Consider the following 20,000-nt stretch of genomic DNA (forward strand, 5'->3'; position numbering starts at 1 on the left):
TGTGACAGTGTTGAACTCTGTTCCCTGGCCATGAGTCAGTGCCTAAGTGTATGCCTTAAGACCATGAGTAAGTCCAGGCTTAAGCAAAACACTACTTAATCACATGAACAACTTGAGTGGCCCCTCTCTTGCATACAGCTAAGCACCTGGGCAAATGCTTTACTGAACTTGAGGCTGCTAAGCTCTTTCAGATCCCCTTTAAATCCATCATCAATTTATTGAAGTCAATGGAGAAAAAACTGTGGAAGTTAGTATTATCTCCTAAGCGAGAGATTATCTTATATAGGACATTTCTATAAACCAGATTTGAAACACAGGGAAGCAAAGATTAGATTTTTTTCTTGTATTTTGCTCTGTTTATTGTGGTTTAAACTTTAGCACAGCTAAGGGCAGAGTACGGAAATAGCACCCCTGAGGTGGTTTATGGAACAGAGGTAGTTTGAAAAAAATTCACAAACGAACAGCACAGGTGGCATAGAAAGATTTATTTAAGAAATAGAGAACAGATAACAATAGTGTAGAGATTGATTTTGCCAGCGCTCACCCAGGAAAGCCCAGCCTAAGTTCCCCAGCAGTGCTCCATGGTCAGGTGCTGGAGGCTGTGTCAGGGTTTTGACATGTCTCTGATGCTCTTGTGCTCCTTCACCGCCTTCTCCCACTCCTTGCCATTGATATCCTCGGTGACGATGCTCTGCACGGTGCCATCATCCAGACAATGGGGAGCTATTCCTGGAGAGAGACAGGGCACACAGAAACCTGCTTTTCACAGCTGAAGTGTGGGAGATGGCCGCGCTGCTCTGTGGATGGGGCACCTCGGGATGGGAAAAGCTCAGCCCAGCTATTGCTGTAAGGCTGAGGAGCTCCAGTGAGGAACCTGTCATGGGCAGAAGCCCGCAGGTCATAGGTAACACTGAGGAGCTACAGGTCCAGATGTTTAGCACTTTAGGAACAAACTCTTAAGACACATGCTCTCACTGCTGTCATGTTAGCAGCCAGTGGAGTCTTTATTCAAGGTCTGCTTGGTGGTTAGTTTTGGTTACCCCTTCTACCTACCATAACCATCTGGATTAGAACGAGGAGTGTAAAAGCTCTGTACACCACAGGTCTTGCAGAATGTGTGCTGGGCACGATGTGTGTTGAAGGTGTATGTTGTCAAATTATCAGCACCCTAAGGAAATGAAAAGCAATGTAAGTTTTCCACATAAATAGATGTACTAATTACTTTCTGTGGGCCTGGAGCTAAGAAATGTAAAATTTAAAACAGCACTTTTGTGTTTTTACTTGAGATACAGAGTTCTGCATTCATGCTCCTTGTGTGAACTCCTGTGCTTTGTATATACACATGTCCATAACAGTCAAGATGCACTAACACACCCAACAGCATAAAATTCAGCCATTTCCCCCAGCCAGACATAACCAAACTTAGTATAGAAAACTGGCTGCCACTTGCATCTTTGAAGATAACAGTGGGTTACACTGCTCATGTTCCTGGTTATGCTCTTACTGCATTCTTACTCTACCTTCAGCAGCTTGAAACGTGACGCTGGGACAATGAAGTGTCTGTTCTGTTTCTTTGTGCAAATGCTGCAACTGTGAAAGAAAAAGCAGAGCTCTGTAGAAGCAGCAGACAAGCCGTAATACAGCAGTCAGATCTAGCATGGACCTCTTGACAACAGAAATTCCACCGACAGCTAAAATGGCTCCTGATTAGCAGCACAGAGGTAAGCGGCAAAAGTGGACTTGTGATATCAGTAGTGTTTGGCTGAGCACACCCATGGAACAGCCTGACCCCACACAGCTTCACCCATAAGGTGTTCTCATACACCAAACATTATATGCCATGTTTTCTTCACATACACAACTTGCGACAGACGTAACAAGGACAAACTCTAGTCCGGAAAAATCCATTTAATCTTTCAGACCAGACTTCACCAACTTTGCAAACACAAAAGTAAGGTTCAGAAGTTTACCCATGAGCTAGAAGCAAACTAGTTCCAGGCAAAGGTGGGTCACTGTTGACATCAGACACTGTTGTAGTTTGAAGCTCATGTGGTCAGAGATGTAACGGTCACATGAGAAGACCAAGAAAGGACTGATGTGCTTTGAGCACACTGCACTTAAAGGAAACATAAACCAGATGGCTGAGCTCCTGTACTCGTTAGATCTCTCGTGACACGTTCTGTGTTAGCATGGATTTGAGACCTGAAGTCCTGCCCAAAGAAGCAGCACCTGAAATCGCCAGCACTGATCCCATATTGGATCAGGACATAATTAGGGCTATACCCACTGGAACAGATGTTCTGCACTTGTGTCATCTTCTTCTAGCTCTAAGGTATTGATTGGAAAAGAATACGAGCTCATATTTATCGATGCAAAAAAGGAACAAAAACAAAATAAACACTCCTCACTTGCAGTTAAAAACATGAAGATCTGCTGAAGCCCAGACCTCAAAGCGGACGGCTCCGCAGTGACAGCCTCCTGTGTGCTTGACCAAACCTCTGTACTCACTGGAAAGAGACATGAGAGAGAGGTTTAGTGACTCTACCGTTTTTTTGGCCAAGAAAGCAGTAAGGCTATATACTATATTATTCAGTTCTGCTTTGAGCAAGAAAATGTATCCACTCAAATGTATGTTAACCTGCCAGAGTGAGGGACAGAATGGCTTTTGTCCTCTGCAGCAATTGCTCTTCTGGTTTAATTAAAATGGTAAAAAAACAAAGAAGAGCAACAGTTCAAGTAAAGTACACTCCACATGCGATACAAAACGTGAACTTCTCTGCCCCAGCCCCGGTCAGAATGCTGCCCAGGCCCCAGCGCGGGCCGCACGCAGCTGCGCATAGAAACGAGTGGGATTATCACTCCACAACCCTCGTGGAACTGGGAGCTCAGTTTCCCACAGTTTTCCCACAACTGCTCCAGCCCTACTAATATTCCTCAATTTCAAAGCAGAGCTAAGTGGATTCTACATAATTTTGAAATGCCTTTTGGTTTGTATTGTCATTGCAGAGGAACTTAACGATCTAGGAATTTGTGAGCTTGTGCTTCCCCCTCTCCCCTCAGACACCCCCAGAGCAACTGGACGGAGTCACCGCGCTCGGTCAAACGCAAAATGCAAAGGAAAAACCTTTTCCTTTCCGATTTTCACTCCCCTACAACTACTGATCACAGCCCAGCGGTGATGTGCTGTGCTCTGGAAAGAGCAAGCACAGGAAATGGGTAGAGACTGAGAAGCTGAGCCTCGCTGATCCCGCACGCTGCCCCAAGGGCATTTTTGGTGGGAAAGCCCTAAACCACAGGAAGCTTTGGCATAAAAAGCCACTTTCCCCGTGGTGCGTGCGGGGGACGCGCCGCCCCCTCCCCCGTCTCTGCAGCTCTGCAGAAACCCGTGTTTACCGCTGTGCGAATGCTGCCAAGAGGCGGAAGGAGCCGCCGGGCAGGGTGGCTCAGCCCGGGGCTGCGGGCAGAGCCGCCCGGTCCCCGTTACTCACTACGCGTCCAGCAGCAGCCGCGCCGCCTCCTCGCAGCTCAGCCGGTGCCGCGCCTGGAAGGCGGCCCAGCGCCCGCTCTGCGCCCCCAGATCGAAGGCTCCGGGGCCGGGCGGCTGTTCCTGCGCCCCCGGCCCGGCCGAGGCTCCACCCGAGGGTCCTCCCGCCGCCTTCCCGCGGCCCCGCCGGTTCCCGCCCGCGGGGGCGGTGGCGGCCGCGCTGCCCGGCCGGGACCGCCGCGCGCTGCCCGTCCTGGCTCTCCCCATGCGCTGCCGAGCGCTGCCGCGCCCGCCAGGGGGCGCTGCGGTGGCGCAGCGGGAGCGCGAGTCGGAGGGGGGCAGCGGGGCCGGGGGGGGCAGCGGGGCCGGGGGGGGGCAGCGGGGCCGGGGGCGCCCTGAGCCCGCACACTGGAAATCGCGGCCAATGGGACCGGTGTTACTCAATATATTTATCAACGACTCGGATGAGGGAATAGAGTGCACTGTCAGCAAGTTTGCTGGTGACACCAAACTGCGAGGAGTGGCTGACACTGGAAGCTGTGCTGCCATCCAGAGACCTGGACAGGCTGGAGAGTTGGGCAGGGAAAAATTTAATGAAATATAACAAGGGCAAGTGTAAAGTCTTGCATCTGGGTAGGAACAACCCCAGGTTCCAGTATCAGTTGGGGAATGACGTATTAGAGAGCAGCGTAGGGGAAAGGGACCTGGGGGTCCTGGTGGACAGCAGGATGACCAGGAGCCAGCACTGGGCCCTTGTGGCCAGGAAGCCAATGGTACCTGGGGTGGGTTAGAAGGGGGTGGTCAGTAGGTCAGAGAGGTTCTCCTGCCCCTCTACTCTGCCCTGGGGAGACCACACCTGGAATATTGTGTCCAGTTGTGGCCCCTCAGTTCCAGCAGGACAGGGAACTGCTGGAGAGAGTCCAGCGCAGGGCAACAAAGATGCTGAAGGGAGTGGAGCATCTCCCGTGTGAGGAAAGGCTGAGGGAGCTGGGGCTCTGGAGCTGGACAAGAGGAGACTGAGGGCTGACCTCATTCATGGTGATCAATATGGAAAGGGGGGGTGTCACAAGGATGGAGCCAGGCTCTTCTCAGTGATAAGCAGTGGTAGGACAAAGGGCAATGCGTTCAAACTGGAACGCAGGAGGATCCACTTAAATTTGAGAAGAAACTTCTTCTCAGTGAGGGTGACAGACACTGGCCCAGGCTGCCCAGGTTGTGGAGTCTCCTTCTCTGCAGACATTCCAACCCGCCTGGACACCTTCCTGTGTAACCTCATCTGGGTGTTCCTGCTCCATGGGGGGATTGCACTGGATGAGCTTTCGAGGTCCCTTCCAAGCCCTGACATTCTGGGATTCTGTGAATTCATGCTGGAGCCATTTTGCCCCAAAGAAAAGCAGACTCACCTCCAGCTTGTAAAATGCCTTGTAATGGTAAAAATTACGGTTATCCACAAGCATGAGGTTTTTTCTTAATTATAAGGATATGGTGCCACACATATTCACAACGTCAAGGTGCTTTGCTGACCTGAGGTGCCATTAAAATTATATGGTTTCATATCTCTGCTATGCACCCCCCCTCATTTAGAAACAAGGCTGCTGTTTAACAATCCTGTGGTGTATGGGATGCACCTTTGGAAGTGTAGTTAGATCTTCCTGAAGCCTGAAATCATTGTGGCAGCCTTGCAGAGAATGGCTTCTAACATGATTCCCCTTAGACAACTTTTCACAAATTCTGTCACCAAGGTCCTAAAAAGGAAAACAATCAAGATAGTACATATCTTAAAACAATAAAACCCACCAAACAACCAAAACAAGAACAACAAACCACCTTAGGAAAATGTGAACACATTCCTCTAGTGGTAAATATATTGGAAAAGGTTATTCCTGAACATCTAAAATACAATGCTGTTTCTCAAGTAAAACTATTCAATGCAGGGGAGAAGTTCAAAACCTGTAGGTGTCCAAGTCACATTTGGTTGGGGGGGGGAGAAATAACTCTAAGGTTGAATCTTTGTATCTTTATGTCCAGTGTTGCAGGACTGGAAATTTATTTTGAGTTACAATCAAGAGTTTGTATTTTCAACAGGACTTAATGTCCTGCTGTTCTCAAGAAGGGAAACAGAGAAGGATGTAAACAAGTGAGCTGCCTGTCTGTTCGGGGGTACAAGAGGCACCAAAATGTCTTGTCTCGGCCAGGAATAGAGGAAAGCAACTGGACAGTGATGAAACAGCCATCAGCACCCTCTGCTCTGGAAAACAGCTTTAAAAACATGCAGCTACAGCATGTAGGTCGCCTCTTGAGGCGGCACATTCCAGAACCTCCATAACAATCCTGTGGCTCAGCACCTCATCGGAAAGGGCGCTGAGTTACGCTTCCTGTTACTCCTCATGTGAACCTTTGTGCTGGTTACTCATCCTAATGGAACCATTTAAAACACCATACGTGATGAATTCTGGCCCATGCCAACATGTCCATCTGTAGCTCCTGATCTGAGCCACTCCCAGACCTTTAGTCACGCTACATTTCATGTTAGTCACCTTGTATTTTGGGAGGAAGAGTCATTGAGGTAAAACTGGAGACCACGAGCTGAAACTGAGCCCGTGCAGTTTGCAGCTTGGGTTCATTTGCCTTCAGCGGGGCGCACGGCCGGCGGCAGCTGCAGGTTTCAGCCTCCACGGTCTGATAAAAACACTGAACTGCACTAAACTGAAAGCCAGAGCATATTTTAGGAGCTTGTTAGTGATCCGTTCAAACAAATGACCTCCTCTCCCCAGGACAGGAGACACTGTACACCCTGAAAAAGCAATTCCAGGGAGAAAACTGGAGCGGCTATGCAGTCCGTGTAATATCTGCACATCTGTCACTCCCTGTGTGCCTCTCCACAATTAGTTCAGCATATTTTAAATGTAGATAGCGTTTTGAGAAGCTAAATTCTGCTTCCCTGTGACACTTCAGGATGAAGAAGTGGAAGACAAAAATGGAAGAACAAAATGCAGTTTTGTTTCGGAAGGCTGTAGTAAAGAAATTTTTCCTCCTTTTCCATTTGTTTCATATTTTATTACAGAGGACTCTTAAAGCCCAAAACTGGGTCTCACAGAAATAACTAATTCAAGAGCTTTATAGTGGATCTCTGGCTGATGATAAATTTCACTGGTACTCTGATTTGCAAGCCCTGAATTTCAGTGGTTTCTTACTGTATTGTCAGTGTACCTGGGCGGCAGGCGTTTCCCAGCGCCCGAAGAGTTAACAGCTTTCACTGGTACATTACTTCCAAATCTGATGCAATGTTTGCCAAACTTTAGTAGAAGCCAATAGCTTGGTGAAGAATGCTTGTGCTCTGGAGCTTCTGAGACAAAATGGAGAGGGAAGAATTATTCAGAAAGATGGGATGGACGAGAGGAAAAGTCCAGTAAATTACTGTATGTTCTCTTTAGGTGTCTTGTGATATTCAAAGTTCAACAGCTGACGTGTTTTAATGTTAAAGTACAAAGGTGTTTTTCTGTGCCATCTCAGCTCTGCTTGTGTAAGAATGACTCAGCTCTGCAGGCCTGGCTTGCAGCCCACGTTGAGTCTGTAAGGGCGTTTTCATCGCAAAAGCAGCACTGAAAGCAGCTCCATGTTTGTGGGTTAAAGAGAATTAGGAACTGTGGATGCTTTTCATCTAATAAGCAGGGAACTAGAAGCAGTGTAATAGCTAACAGCCCACTATAAAAGAATTGAGGTAGTTTACATAGTTGTGCTAGGGTGAAAAATGTCAGTGCTTGGATTTTAGCCTTACTGTTGTGGAGGGGAAGCGTTCTGGACGTTCTCCTCACCATCATGGGATCCGAGCTGGATCTGAAGACAAACTACAGAGATATCACCCCAGGGCCAATGGACAAAGGCTGTTCCGAATGGCCTTGACAGTATTTGGTTTTGTTCGCTGTTCGACAGCTTCTGTTGAATCATGTTAATAATGATTAACAGCGGTTTAGGATTTATTTCTTCTTTCTGTTTTTCAAGGTGCTGCTTTGCTATCCTGCTGAAAAACCTCATCCCAGAAACCACATGCTAAAGCGGCTCAGAGGCAGCGAGAAGGGGAACAAAGGCAGCTCCTGCGCTGCAGTGCAGCTTGGAGCAGATCCAGGAGACTCACAGGCAGGAGGCAGACTGGAAAGATGCAGACAAGTAATTTTTAGAATAGACCTAGTTATTAATTGTTGCTTTCACTGGCATAACATGCAGACACAACCCTGTGATTTTAGGCTGATGGTGTCTTTATAAGATGCCCTTTAGAAGTCTCCTTACATCATAAGCACCGGGAATTGCCACATGTTCCTCTGGGTCATTGACACCTACAGAGAAAGACTCGCTATTGTGGCAGCACAGATCTTAAAGCTGTATCGCATGTGTCCTGGGAAGTCAAAATACGCTTTAAACAAACGAGACAATGAGTATTGCTCATTTTCCCCTTTTTACTACAAATCTGGGTATCCACTTCTTAAGCTTTCAGCTCCTGAAGTTAGTACCTTATTCTAAGCTTTATTTATTTAAGGTATCTTTAGCATAAGTTTTAAAAAACAAAACTCCGTTGTCTTTTTTTCGCTAATCTCATCACAGTCAGTCTCACAGTACTTTGAATTGTGACTCACTATTTTTGTAACCCTTGAGCTTGGCAGCACAAGGACAAGCAATAACATGCCACAGCTCTGTTTGTCTTGTGGCTGGAACTTCAGCAAACACTGGGCCTTATTGCAGGGTTACAGGATTGGAGAGAAAATATTTATCTCCACAATTGTAAATAGATAAATATAATTATCCTGTGTCATACACAGAGTGACCTAAAGCAGGTATGAGTAATATTATAAGATAGGAATATATACATTGTTATTTCCCTGTGGCAAGTAGCCCTATTTTTATCTGAACAAAGGAACAGAACTGAACTTGCTGCACATACTCAAATCGCCTGACTGGCTGTCCCAACTTAAACCCTTGTAACCGAAGATAAACAGATTGTTTCATTTGACATTGGTCACGTAGAAATGATACGCTGTTGCTAGGGCATTAGTTTACATTCAAAAACAGACCCAGATTGTGTTTTAGAACGTAAAGATTCGTTGGAAACATTTCTTTGATCCCGGATTCTTCTCTTCTGAAAGTAGGTTGCTTTGTACTACTGCCCAGTGACCCACTTCTGAAACCACTTGGAAAGAAACACACGTTCCCGACCGCAGGCCCCGTGCCCTGGCAAAGGCTGGAGCCACCTGTGCAGTCAGGCAAGTCACACGATAGAGATTTCTGCTTTTTCAGCTTTGCATTTATTTATACACAGTTCACAGTCAGCTGCTTGATGATTCTGATTCACCAAGAGCTTCTGGAGGAAGAGCAGGATGTGTGTTAACTACATATGCTTTGTACAACCACAACAGTTACCACACCATTTCAGAATGAACGGATCTCCTTTGTATCAAATTCAGTACTAAATTATTTTCTAAAGAAATTCTGAGGTAAAGCTGAAATTCAGTAAAATTTAATCACAAGGCCATCACCTCCACTTTAGGAGATTGCTCTGTACACATCATGTGTGAGAATCACAGAATCCGGCCCACAATATATAAACACTGCATTCTGACTTTAAAAAGAAGTACCTTTCAACTTGATAATAATTATCATTGAAATAATATAAAGAATTGATGCACCTATCAAATGTGTAACATTCAGGGCATGAGTTTACTACACAGAGAGAGCCAAGGGACGGGAAAATAGGTTATTTAAGCAGCTCTCTGTATTTAGCCCACCCCCGAGCCCCCAAAACAAAAGAGGTGGGATCTGTACAGGCATGTAGATGGCTGTCATAGATTAACAGTTAGGACAATTAAATTAATCCAATCAGTGGACACTGCAAAATGCTAATGGTGGCCTCTGCCCACAGGCTATGGAGATTAGTTTAATTCTGTTAGGCCCTGGAGTTGTGTGCACAAAGCTGAACTGTTTTGTTTATCTCTTTTGATAGAGGGATAACTGAGGAAAATAATGAGGCTTTTTACATGGAATTGATTAATTTAATCCATAATTGTTTTTAAAATAGAGTCTGCATTCGATGTCAGCAGTCATGTCCTGTGCTTGCTTTGGGTAACTCATTTCCCTGAACAATGAAGTTTTCAGCAGTCATCATTAAAAAGGTATTTAAAGAACTACCCATGGCAGACCCATCTTGTTGGGACTTTATTCTGATCTGTTGCTTTGAATACTTAAAAAGAAACCAAACAACAATAGTGAATGCAGATTAGTCATGGGATTTAGTCATACTTAGAAAAAAATAAGTGAGAACTCCTGTGTTTTCTGGTTTACACAGAAAGGAAAAAGAAAAAAAAAAAAAAAAAGACATTTCCCCTTCTCAGTCTAGAGGGACATTAAAAAAACAAAGACACGCACAATAAAATCTTTAATACAAGTCTGATGTGCTCAAACACGGGCTGGTCTCTAGATTAGCCTGTGGTTAATTTCCAGTTCAGCAGACATGGCCTTTCACATATGTAAATATTAATTACTGGTGCCCTTCCTCCTAGGACTCCATGGTATTCATTTAGTCACCCTGGCACCAAGCAAACAAAACGAACCTACTGGAAACACTGAGCAAAATTGGCGGCATAAAGAAAACAAATGTGATATTGCCTAAACTTGCCTTTTGCCCTAAATTTAGGCAGCCAAATAATATTTCCAAAGTTGGTTGTTGCCATGGGGCTGTTTCGGAACTTTCCAGTTACCCTTTTCTTCTCTTACTGCTTCTACGTTGTGAATTATTGTTGGTATGATTTATTTCCTTTCTGCTGTAAGCCAGGAGGTGCTCGCAAACACACGGCCTGTTAGGAGAAAGGAAAGCAAAAGGGTTTCGTCGTTGTGGGTTTTGTTTGTTCGTTTTTAAAGGGGAAAATAGAGTAGCTGGGTACTGAATCCTGCCGTTCATGGGTGTGCTCCTTAACAGCAAGTTCATCTGGCTGCACTGAAGGGGTAAGCAGCAGATAGAACACTACCACACAAAAACCTTCCTCGATTGTATACTCCAGATACAACATAAAATGAGCTGAGAGCCAGTCTGAAAGGTGTCATCAAGCTTAATTAACACAAAGCACATTTCCACATCAGTTCACAGGAGGAAGCTGTGCCATACCTTGATTAAAGCTTCCTGAAGGCAAGTAAACAGCCATTTGAATTACAAATGTCAGCATTTCATCACGGGGCTTGTTCTGCAACCTCACATTAAAGCATTAAGTTGTCCGGCAGCTGAAATTGGTGCAAAGGGCTGCTCAGGAAATGGGCGCCACGCGTGACGAACCACGAGTCACCAACACTTGATGAATTTCTAACTAGTTCTTTTCCCCAGCTTTTCCAATGCACACTCTTCCCAGCTTTTCCCAGGACCAGCCCTACAGACTGTTCCAGGCTCAGCCATAAACGCTTCCCCTGGGCTCGGTCGGATCTGCTGGTGTCTCTGGGGGCCAACAAAAATCTGGCAGCAAGGGTAACCCGTCTTTCTCCGGCGCTCTTTTCCCCACTGTTCACGCCACGCTCTTCCAGGAGCGTCGGCTGGGGCTGGAGAAGAGCCACACAGGCAGCCCCGTCCCCATCGCGGGGCTCCGGGCGCCCTCACCCCACGCAGCAGCACAAGTACGCATGCGCACAGCCGAAATCTGCCCCTGCAGGGCGGCTCCCCCCTAGCAACAGCGCTGACCTCACCGTGCACCAATCAGCGCCGAGCAGTATCCGAATCTTCCAGAGCTTTCCCTACAGCCGCCCAGCCCCGCCCTTCTGTAGCTTTACTCCGGATCACCCAATCAACACCCGCCGTTCTTACTCCTGCACCAATCAATGCCGAACTTTCAGGTCTTGCCACTAACCGCTTCACCGCACCTCCAGATCAATCCGCGCCCCCAGAAATTTCCAGATTTTTTAAGGATCTGAGGTCCCGCACTAAGACTCCAGGACCCACTTGTCCCCGGAAGAGCGATTGGAGGGGTAGAAAGGTAAATTTTTTTCACAACGGTGGTCTTTTACTTGGGACTACTTTGGGAGGCGGATGGACACGCGCGTTTAAGAGGGGCGTGGCCTGTCTGTCAGAAATCGCATAAATACGGGCGGGGCTGCGTCACGCCGCAGATTTGGGTTGTTGTGGAGTGTGGCAGAGCTTCTGACGAGCAGCGTTCAGGGCCCGAGACGTGAGTCGATGGGTGGGAGAGGTTTGGGCGGTTGGAAAGATTAAAACGGGACGATATTTACGGGGAGTCAGTTGTGGGGTGGGGTATTGTTGGGCAGTATTTTTTGTTCGGGGTTGGCGGGGGGGAGAGATTGTTCAGAGTTTCGCGTTACTCTGAACCGTGTTGTTGAGAACTGGAAGCGGGGCGGGGGGGGGGCGGCGGAATTCGATAGTTTTCTTACGGGAAAGAGGCTGCGTTACGGTGAAAATGGCGGGGGCTCCGCTCGCTCTCCCGGAAGCCGGTGGGTGCGTCACCGCCCGGGGCGGGGGGGCAGCTCAGCGCCGGGGCCGCCATTGGCCGGCGGGGGCGCGGCCGCAGCGCTGGGAGGGGGACAAGGGGGGGTCTGGGGGTCGATTGGGGAGAGGCGATGTAAGGAATCTGTTACAGTAATGCAGCGCGGTGAGGCTCAAAAACAGGTCTGCTTAGTCCTGAGGGAGGGGTGGCTGTAGAAAATCTTGATTTAAAAATAAAAAAACGACTGAAAAGTGTAAAATAACAGGAGTGTTTTCATTTAGAAGTAATTCAAAACTGTTTTTCCATTAAGTAGCTGAAATTAAAACTCCTCTATGTCTTACAGTTCAACATGCAGATCTTTGTCAAGACCCTGACTGGCAAGACCATCACCCTTGAGGTTGAGCCCAGTGACACCATTGAGAATGTGAAGGCCAAGATCCAGGACAAGGAAGGCATTCCCCCAGACCAGCAGAGGCTGATCTTCGCTGGCAAGCAGCTGGAAGACGGGCGCACCCTGTCTGACTACAACATCCAGAAGGAATCCACCCTGCACCTGGTGCTGCGCCTGAGAGGAGGGATGCAGATCTTTGTCAAGACCCTGACTGGCAAGACCATCACCCTCGAGGTTGAGCCCAGTGACACCATTGAGAACGTGAAGGCCAAGATCCAGGACAAGGAAGGCATTCCCCCAGACCAGCAGAGGCTGATTTTTGCTGGCAAGCAGCTGGAAGATGGTCGTACTCTGTCCGACTACAATATCCAGAAGGAATCCACTCTCCACTTGGTGCTGCGCCTGAGGGGAGGGATGCAGATTTTTGTCAAGACCTTGACTGGCAAGACCATCACCCTCGAGGTTGAGCCCAGTGACACCATTGAGAATGTGAAGGCCAAGATCCAGGACAAGGAAGGCATTCCCCCAGACCAGCAGAGGCTGATTTTTGCTGGCAAGCAGCTGGAAGACGGGCGCACCCTGTCCGACTACAACATCCAGAAGGAATCCACCCTGCACCTGGTGCTGCGCCTGAGGGGAGGGATGCAGATCTTTGTGAAGACCCTGACTGGCAAGACCATCACCCTCGAGGTTGAGCCCAGTGATACCATTGAGAACGTGAAGGCCAAGATCCAGGACAAGGAAGGCATTCCCCCCGATCAGCAGAGGCTGATTTTTGCTGGCAAGCAGCTGGAAGATGGGCGCACCTTGTCCGACTACAACATCCAGAAGGAATCCACTCTCCACCTGGTGCTGCGCCTGAGAGGAGGGATGCAGATTTTTGTCAAGACCCTGACTGGCAAGACCATCACCCTCGAGGTTGAGCCCAGTGACACCATTGAGAATGTCAAGGCCAAGATCCAGGACAAGGAAGGCATTCCCCCAGACCAGCAGAGGCTGATCTTTGCTGGCAAGCAGCTGGAAGACGGGCGCACCCTGTCTGACTACAACATCCAGAAGGAATCCACCCTGCACCTGGTGCTGCGCCTGAGGGGTGGCTGTTAAGTTATTGTGCATCTTGCTTCACAACAAGATTGCCGATAGCATTTATGTTTGCACTGTAGTTCTTTAATGTCTTAAGTTAAATGCAAGGTGAATGCAAGCTTAAGTAACTGCTGAACAACTGTCTGTTGAAATGCTAATAAAGTTTTCTGTTGCACATTACAACTTGTCTGTCTGTTCAAGTTGATAAAACTGGTATATTTAAGTGGCCTGCTTACTTTGACTGTCTTCCATGGCAGTTTAAGCCTCTTTGCATGTATAATGAGAACCCTATGGTTCTGGATTAAAGTCTTAAATTAAGCACTAATACCCTGGTATTTCTTTTTTTCAGAGATTATCACAACTCAGTTTCCAGGGAGGGTAATTGTTAAAGACCCCAGAAAGCCACACACCAAATTAGGGGATGGGAATGCCAGTGCAATGGGGTGGGGTTTGCTGCAGCTTGTGGGGTGTTTAAATTGGCTTGTCCTGTGGGGTGGGTGTGAACAGCTGCAGTGTCTGATGCTGCTGTGGAGTGACTTGAGCTTTAGTGGGTGGGGGCATGGGGGGCTGTGGTTTGTGGGGTGTTGCTCTGGGTGAACGTGGAACACAAGATCTGGGAAGGGCCCAGGCAGTGACAGTAACTGCTGGGGGCTGTTACTGCCTTAATACATGGGGTCCAGGGAAACTCCTTAATATTGAACAGTGATACAGGACTGAGGAGTATTAATTTACTGGTTTGATCTCAGTAAAAAAAAAACCAAAAAAACAAAAGCTTTTTAAAAAACCATTTAATGCCAAAAGCCAGGGAGTTCTGCCTGAAGTCTGGGTTGTCTCTGTCTTGTTTGGGCTTTGTGTGTATTTTTTTCTGTTGGAGTGCTTGTTTGTTTTTTTTTTTTTTTTGATGGGGTGGTTTAAGTCATTCAGAGAGGTGGGGTTAGAATGTTTTTGTTCAACTATGTAGTGATGGGTCCTAAAAGGTGGATGTAATCAGTAATCTGTGTGCCCTTTCATAGAAACTTCACCAGGTAAAGGGTTGTGGTTGCGGATGTCTATCTGTTGAATTTTGACAGCTGCTGAACTTGCAGTGGAACTCCTGGCATCCATATGCTGTGTGCACAGTGTTTCTGTGCTGGTGCACTTTGATTTTTACAGATAACCCCGAATTACGCACCATATGAGTGGATATTTTTTTGTCCACTGCAGTGTTGCTGTGAAACTGGGTTCCTCTTGGATTGCAGCTTTCAATGTAACATCACTGGGTGTCTGTGGTAGATAATGCATCGCATTAGCAGTGCTGCCTTAGCATGGATGTAACCATGGCCAAAAAGCTTCCACTGCTGTTTTCATAGAAAACTGCACACTGTAACTAAGTTCAAGGTAGTTTTGATGGTTAGAACCATGGGGTTTTTTTATTATTTTTTTGAGCAGCAGTTTTGCTCTGAAGTTCTGTAAATAAATGTTGTTTCTACCATAAGAGAGACTTTCCTTAGATGACAAGTTTTTCTGCAATAGCTTCTTTTGCCTTTCCTTGATTTCTGCTTTTTCCAGTTTAGCCACCGGGGCAGGTTGCCCGGAGGGGTTGTGGGGACTCCCTTGGAGATGCTCAAAAGGCATCTGGATGTGGGGCTGGGGAACCAGCCCTGGGTGGGGGGGCTGGACAAAATGACCTCCAGAGGCCCCTTCCAACCCTCCTCTGATTCTGTCACTGCCTGGGTGTTTCGTTGCTTGTTAGTGCATAAAGTCCTTGAGCAATTCATAGTCCAGAGGAGATAACAGCCCTGAATAAATTTACATTACTTTTTCTGCTGCTGATTTACTGCATGATAAAACTAGCTGCTTTATCTTCTCTGGTTAATAATTAAGAGATGTCCTTTCTCAGGTTGTTCTAATAATTAAGCCATGCTGTAAGGTAACAGCTGCAGACACCGCTCAGGTCGTGCAGGCATGGTTTGCTGGTTTAGGTCTGTCTGTGGCAGGTCCCCTTTCTCCAGGGTCACTCACTGGATGTGACCTGTTGCAGAAACGTTGCTCGTGTGTCCGTGTGTGGGTTTCCCTGCCTTAGATGAGCCTTGTGCTGAACATTAATGAGCTGTGTAGTTGTCTTGCTAGAAATGGCGCAGAACAGCACGTCTCTAAATGCAGAGGACAAGGAGTGAAGTCCCCAGGTGCTGTTGTGCTGTGGCACTACCTGGGTGAAGGTACCTTGGACGGGTCACCACGGGGACTTGGGCTGGACTCTGCTCCTCTTGGATGAGCTGAGTTATCCAGGCTGCTCCTCCAACTCATGGAGGGGTGGCCATCACCAGCTGGAAGGGATGACGGCAAGGGATTCCTTCATTAACAAAGAAAACTCTTTGCAATTTATCTTAATGAATTAGGGAAATGCATATAAATTACAAGGAACTGTAAATAGAGGTTACATAGTTTGCATTGTGTACACTGAAGAAGCTATGAATGAAAGACTAAGTAATATCAGGCAATAGGAAGGACTGATGCTGTTAAGATACAGCATTTTCTCACGATGGGGTGGCACCTCTATTTGGTCTTCTTAGAGACAACGATTCATAACTGAAATAAGAATTTAATAAGTTTTAGTCAGGATCTATATGGTATTAAAACAGAATAATCCTAATGCTCCCACATTGACAAAAGATTCTGATAATGGCATTTAACCCTGCTGCAAGCTGAGCTTTTTGACTGGCCTATCGAGGCTGTTCTCAGCAGCAGCAGGAATTGGGGTTTGCTGAGTGGCCACTGGATGTCACTGTTTCTCCGCAAAAGTGAGTTTTGCAGCATTACCGGTGGATTTCCTATCTTGCTCCTGTTTTGATTGTCAGCGGAACACACCTTCGGGCTGGAATCCTGCAGAAAGGGAGACATCAACTACAAGTACACTTCAGTTTAAGGAACAGAAGAAGTGGATGGTTCCTTCAAAGGCCTAATACATAGATATGAGCCTTTAAATATGATGATGTAAGACTAGTAGTTCCAGAAATGTTCTCATGGAAATTGAGTCCCCAGTGCTATAAGACAACTTTTGACATTGAACTATATTTAAAAATACTTGTATTTTAGATTGTGCACTGGCTGGTGTCTCTAGAGGTACAACTATACCAAATGAACCTGCTAAAATTCATCCCTTTGTTGTGGGTTTTACTGAACAGTTGTGTGAAATAAAAGAATCTCGCCTTGCAAAAATACTTGATATTTTCCCAAGTGTGACAACAGACCTTTAAAAGAAGCAGTTTTTTCTTAACCATGTGGCTTTTGTGAGGTTTGGGTGAAGTGTTGGCCTACCTGTTATTTTGGAGAGAGTTGTAGTGGTTCACCCTTGTGTGTGGTTATTCCAGGCTCCCCTCCCATGGGGATTTTGAGCTGCTGCCCCTTCGGGTGGCTACAGATAAAATGCTGGAATTAAATTGCGGACACATGTGAGAGACTTGGATCTTCTATTTACAGCATACAGAAAGTGTGATATTCATCATAACAATATGATGTTTTTCAGTATTTGGTAAAAATGGACATTTGGGTGAACAGAAAACACACATTTTAGGAAATGTGGTTTTCTTCCATCTTTCCAGAACGTCCTCTTCCTCACGCTTCCTTTTGCTTTCTCTTCAAGCAGGTTCCAGTCTTCGGTTTTCCTGCCGTGAGTTACTGTGCTTCTATATCACCTGTAATTCCATAATAATTACAATGATTAATATTTTTGAGAATATTATTAAATTAAAATTACTGATTTGACTTAAAATGTCACCTTGTAGCTAAGAGTTTGACTTCTCTCTTCCCAGATTGAAGGCTTCCACAGACGTGTCTCTCCTATCAGGAGGAGCTTGACACTATCAGAGACATTTTCACCAGTAAAGTACGTACTGAGCAATTGCAAGATTCCTTCTTGCTCCATCAAATAAAAGCCTCAAAAGGCAAGAGGATTACATGTTGATTTTGAAAATTCAGGCTGGCAGGTGCAATTAAATAGTCTCTCTTATTCTCCCTGTGCTGCTGTGGGTGGCTTCATCCTGATTGTGGTGGTGAGATGCTCATTAAGCATCACAACGAGCTCTGCTGGCTGGTGCACAGCAGTGACATGATCCCCTTGCTGACCTCGGGAGCCCGTCACTGGCAAGTGAACATTTGGGCAGATTCTGTATTTTTCTGCATTGCTTCTCCCTTCTCGGCACTGGAAGTGCAAGTGCTTTCCTCCGTGTACTCTGCAAACGTGTGCGCATGTGTGTGCACATACCGGAGTTTGTGTTCCCCCAGCAGCTCTGTGTTTCTGGTTTGCTGTGGTGACCTCTCTGCTGGCAGTGATTCCTTTCCCAGCAAGCTGCACATTCCCCTTCCTCTGTGTAAGCTATTAAAACCAGATGTGCAGAAAGGGCTCTGTTATGATGCACTTTTGTGGACTGATTTCGTTCCCTGGCTGGAACGGTGGCCTGACTCCCATGCAGGCTGGGGGAAAAGCCCAAGAGGATCTAAACCTCTAAGTCTGACCTAAACTCCTGTTGATATCACAGTAAATTAAGTGTAACATGACTAAAGCAAACTAAATCAGTGCAAGGATGGGATGAGGGTAGGAGAGATGAGATCTGGTCTTGTATTTATTTATGTTGGTTCTTTGTAGGCCATTCTGTGGTTCCTGATAAATCATTAAGCCTGGAATGAATAAGTGGCTTTACATTATTCCTGTATCAGCTTAATTTTGGAACAGGAATCAGAGGAATTAGCTTGAGATCTTATGCAAAACCATGAAGGAGGAAAAGGCGCCCTGCCATTTAATGAGGTATTTATAGGGAGGTTGTTACGCATCCTGCATCTGACTCAAAGAAGGAGCCATCTGGGAATGTTTCTATGGGTGACGACCGCATTCCAGGAAGCCCCACATCATCCTGCGGTCCTGTTGGATTAGGGTTGCTGCAGGCTCTCTTTTGGATCGTGGTGGGTTTGGAAGAAGAAAAGGCACAGCCAGAGTTCTGTATGTCATGATGTGACGCCCCTTCTCAGTGTTTTTGGACCAATGGTTAACTAAACTTCTAAGATTGTTTGTGGAATGTGCCCCTGCTATCAAGCTGTTGATTAGAAAACCTCTTTACAGTCTTGTTAGTCAATAAGATTCTCTAGATGAGCACTAGATCACATAAATGGCTTTGTACTTGTCTACAGAGTACAGATGAGAATCGCTCTGCAGCAGCGCTGTGCTGGGGAAAGCTGTTGAGGCCGGGGGTGCTGAATGTCCTCCTGCATCGATGCCGCAGGAGATAACGATCACACTGCCTCCTCAGGCCTGGGTTTTGTTAGGAGTGGAGAGAAAAAATCAATTCACATGGTGTGGGCTGGTGTCTTGTGTTCCCAGGGGTCCTGTTTTGCAAGTGACAAGTAAAGAGGCATTGGACTGCATGCATGGTCTTTACTCCAATCAGTTGCTCAGTCCGTGCTCCCAGAACCTCCAAGCCTCAGACTTGCACTCGTTTGGGGAGGCAGCTCATCAAGAAGTGGGAACTAGTGGCAAATTATGTAACCAGTAGCCCAAGTGTTTTGGAACTGGGGCTGCTTCGTGCAGTCTGCTGAGCTCGTGACGAGCAGCTGACACTGCGTGTGTTGTAGGGTGATGCTCTGGGTGGTTTATTTTCTCATACGGTTTTCTCTGCCTCGTAATGGGGTGCGTGAAGTGTGAGGAGAACTGGCTGCCCACGGTAACAGTTGACCTCAGATGTTTCAATGCGTTCTTGCTTGTCCTGAGGCCGAGAGAGCCTTGTGACAAACCTCAAAACCAAACCACGGGCTTTAGCACGGCCAGGGTCACACCAGCCGCCTCCCTTGGGATCTGAGCGGGCGGTTGTTGAAAGGCACGAGATGCCGCCTCTATACGTGCAGGCAGGGGTTAAGTGTTATGAATTTGCAGAAGCCAGCCAGCTTTCCCATATAAGAGCACTGCACTCATTGGCTCTCTTTTACTGAGAAATCTCTCTAGTCATTTCCTGTGCAAGCCCTTCTTCACTTTGCAGAAAGCTATAGACTTGAGTAAATAGCACTAATCCATGGTTATTCCTTCTCACAGGCAGCCTGGATTCTCTCATGGACCACCACCAACTGGGAGTTCAACCTTGTGCTGTTACTAGACTGCTAATATGAGCGTGATCTTCTCCGCAGAAGAAGAGGACTCTCACCCATGGATGTAAATAATTTGGGCTCTGCTTTCATGCTTATTAACACTTGTTGGCATTTGACTTGGTTTCTACTGAGAGGTTATTTACCGTCTGAAGGATCCGTTGGGACTCCTTGTCAGATCGGTTCTTGGGTGGAGCTTGCAGCAGCTCGGGGTAAGTGCTGTGCTCTTCCTCTCTGACAGCAGGGCTGGTGCTGCGCTGCTCAAAATGGCTTGGGAAAGTCGCAGAAAGAAACAACTTGGCTCTTGAGTAGAGAAGTGAAAGTTGAGCTGGCAGACAGAGTGCTCTCTGTTTCCTAGGGATGCACAAAGCGGATGTACATATTATAGGGTCCTTTTATAGGGTCCTTTTTTTTAGGACCATTTTGCTCTTGCTTTTAAACCAGACAGTCTGTCTGTGCAAGACAG

At 46.8% G+C, this 20,000-nt stretch overlaps 3 protein-coding genes across 4 annotated transcripts in view; 2 read left to right on the forward strand and 1 right to left on the reverse strand.

Annotated features, from left to right (window-relative positions):
- LOC309447554 (transient receptor potential cation channel subfamily V member 2-like) overlaps positions 1-20,000 on the forward strand; it is a 34,526-nt gene that overhangs the window by 1,426 nt on the left and 13,100 nt on the right. For both annotated transcript variants that reach the window (XM_082068301.1, XM_082068300.1), the window contains exons 2-7: positions 1,530-1,721; positions 7,487-7,651; positions 8,623-8,739; positions 9,552-9,645; positions 17,218-17,291; positions 19,485-19,601. The gene's annotated coding sequence lies outside the window, so the exon portion shown is untranslated. The remainder of the gene's footprint in view (positions 1-1,529; positions 1,722-7,486; positions 7,652-8,622; positions 8,740-9,551; positions 9,646-17,217; positions 17,292-19,484; positions 19,602-20,000) is intronic.
- On the reverse strand, positions 471-4,048 carry CENPV (centromere protein V). Its single transcript, XM_082068303.1, has 5 exons — positions 3,489-4,048; positions 2,409-2,507; positions 1,521-1,590; positions 1,054-1,168; positions 471-729 (listed from the first exon to the last, which is right to left on the reverse strand). The coding sequence occupies exons 1-5, from the start codon at positions 4,031-4,033 to the stop codon at positions 605-607; spliced, it is 954 nt and encodes a 317-aa protein (XP_081924429.1). The 5' UTR covers positions 4,034-4,048; the 3' UTR covers positions 471-604.
- UBB (ubiquitin B) lies at positions 11,550-13,609 on the forward strand. Its single transcript, XM_082068302.1, has 2 exons — positions 11,550-11,679; positions 12,296-13,609. The coding sequence occupies exon 2, from the start codon at positions 12,302-12,304 to the stop codon at positions 13,445-13,447; it is 1,146 nt and encodes a 381-aa protein (XP_081924428.1). The 5' UTR covers positions 11,550-11,679; positions 12,296-12,301; the 3' UTR covers positions 13,448-13,609.

The sequence above is a fragment of the Streptopelia decaocto genome, assembly GCF_964273445.1.
Source record: "Streptopelia decaocto genome assembly, chromosome: 18".
Taxonomy (NCBI): Eukaryota; Metazoa; Chordata; class Aves; order Columbiformes; family Columbidae; genus Streptopelia; species Streptopelia decaocto.

Coding starts and splice junctions, on each gene's coding strand:
- CENPV (XM_082068303.1), bottom strand. CDS start 4,033: ATGGCAGCACAGCTTCCAGTGTCAGCCACTCCTCGCAGTTTGGTGTCA. Junction 1,591..2,408: donor CTTCATGTTTTTAACTGCAA/GTGAGGAGTGTT, acceptor TTTCTTTCACAG/TTGCAGCATTTGCACAAAGA. Junction 1,169..1,520: donor CACGTTTCAAGCTGCTGAAG/GTAGAGTAAGAA, acceptor TCATTTCCTTAG/GGTGCTGATAATTTGACAAC.
- UBB (XM_082068302.1), top strand. CDS start 12,302: ATGCAGATCTTTGTCAAGACCCTGACTGGCAAGACCATCACCCTTGAG.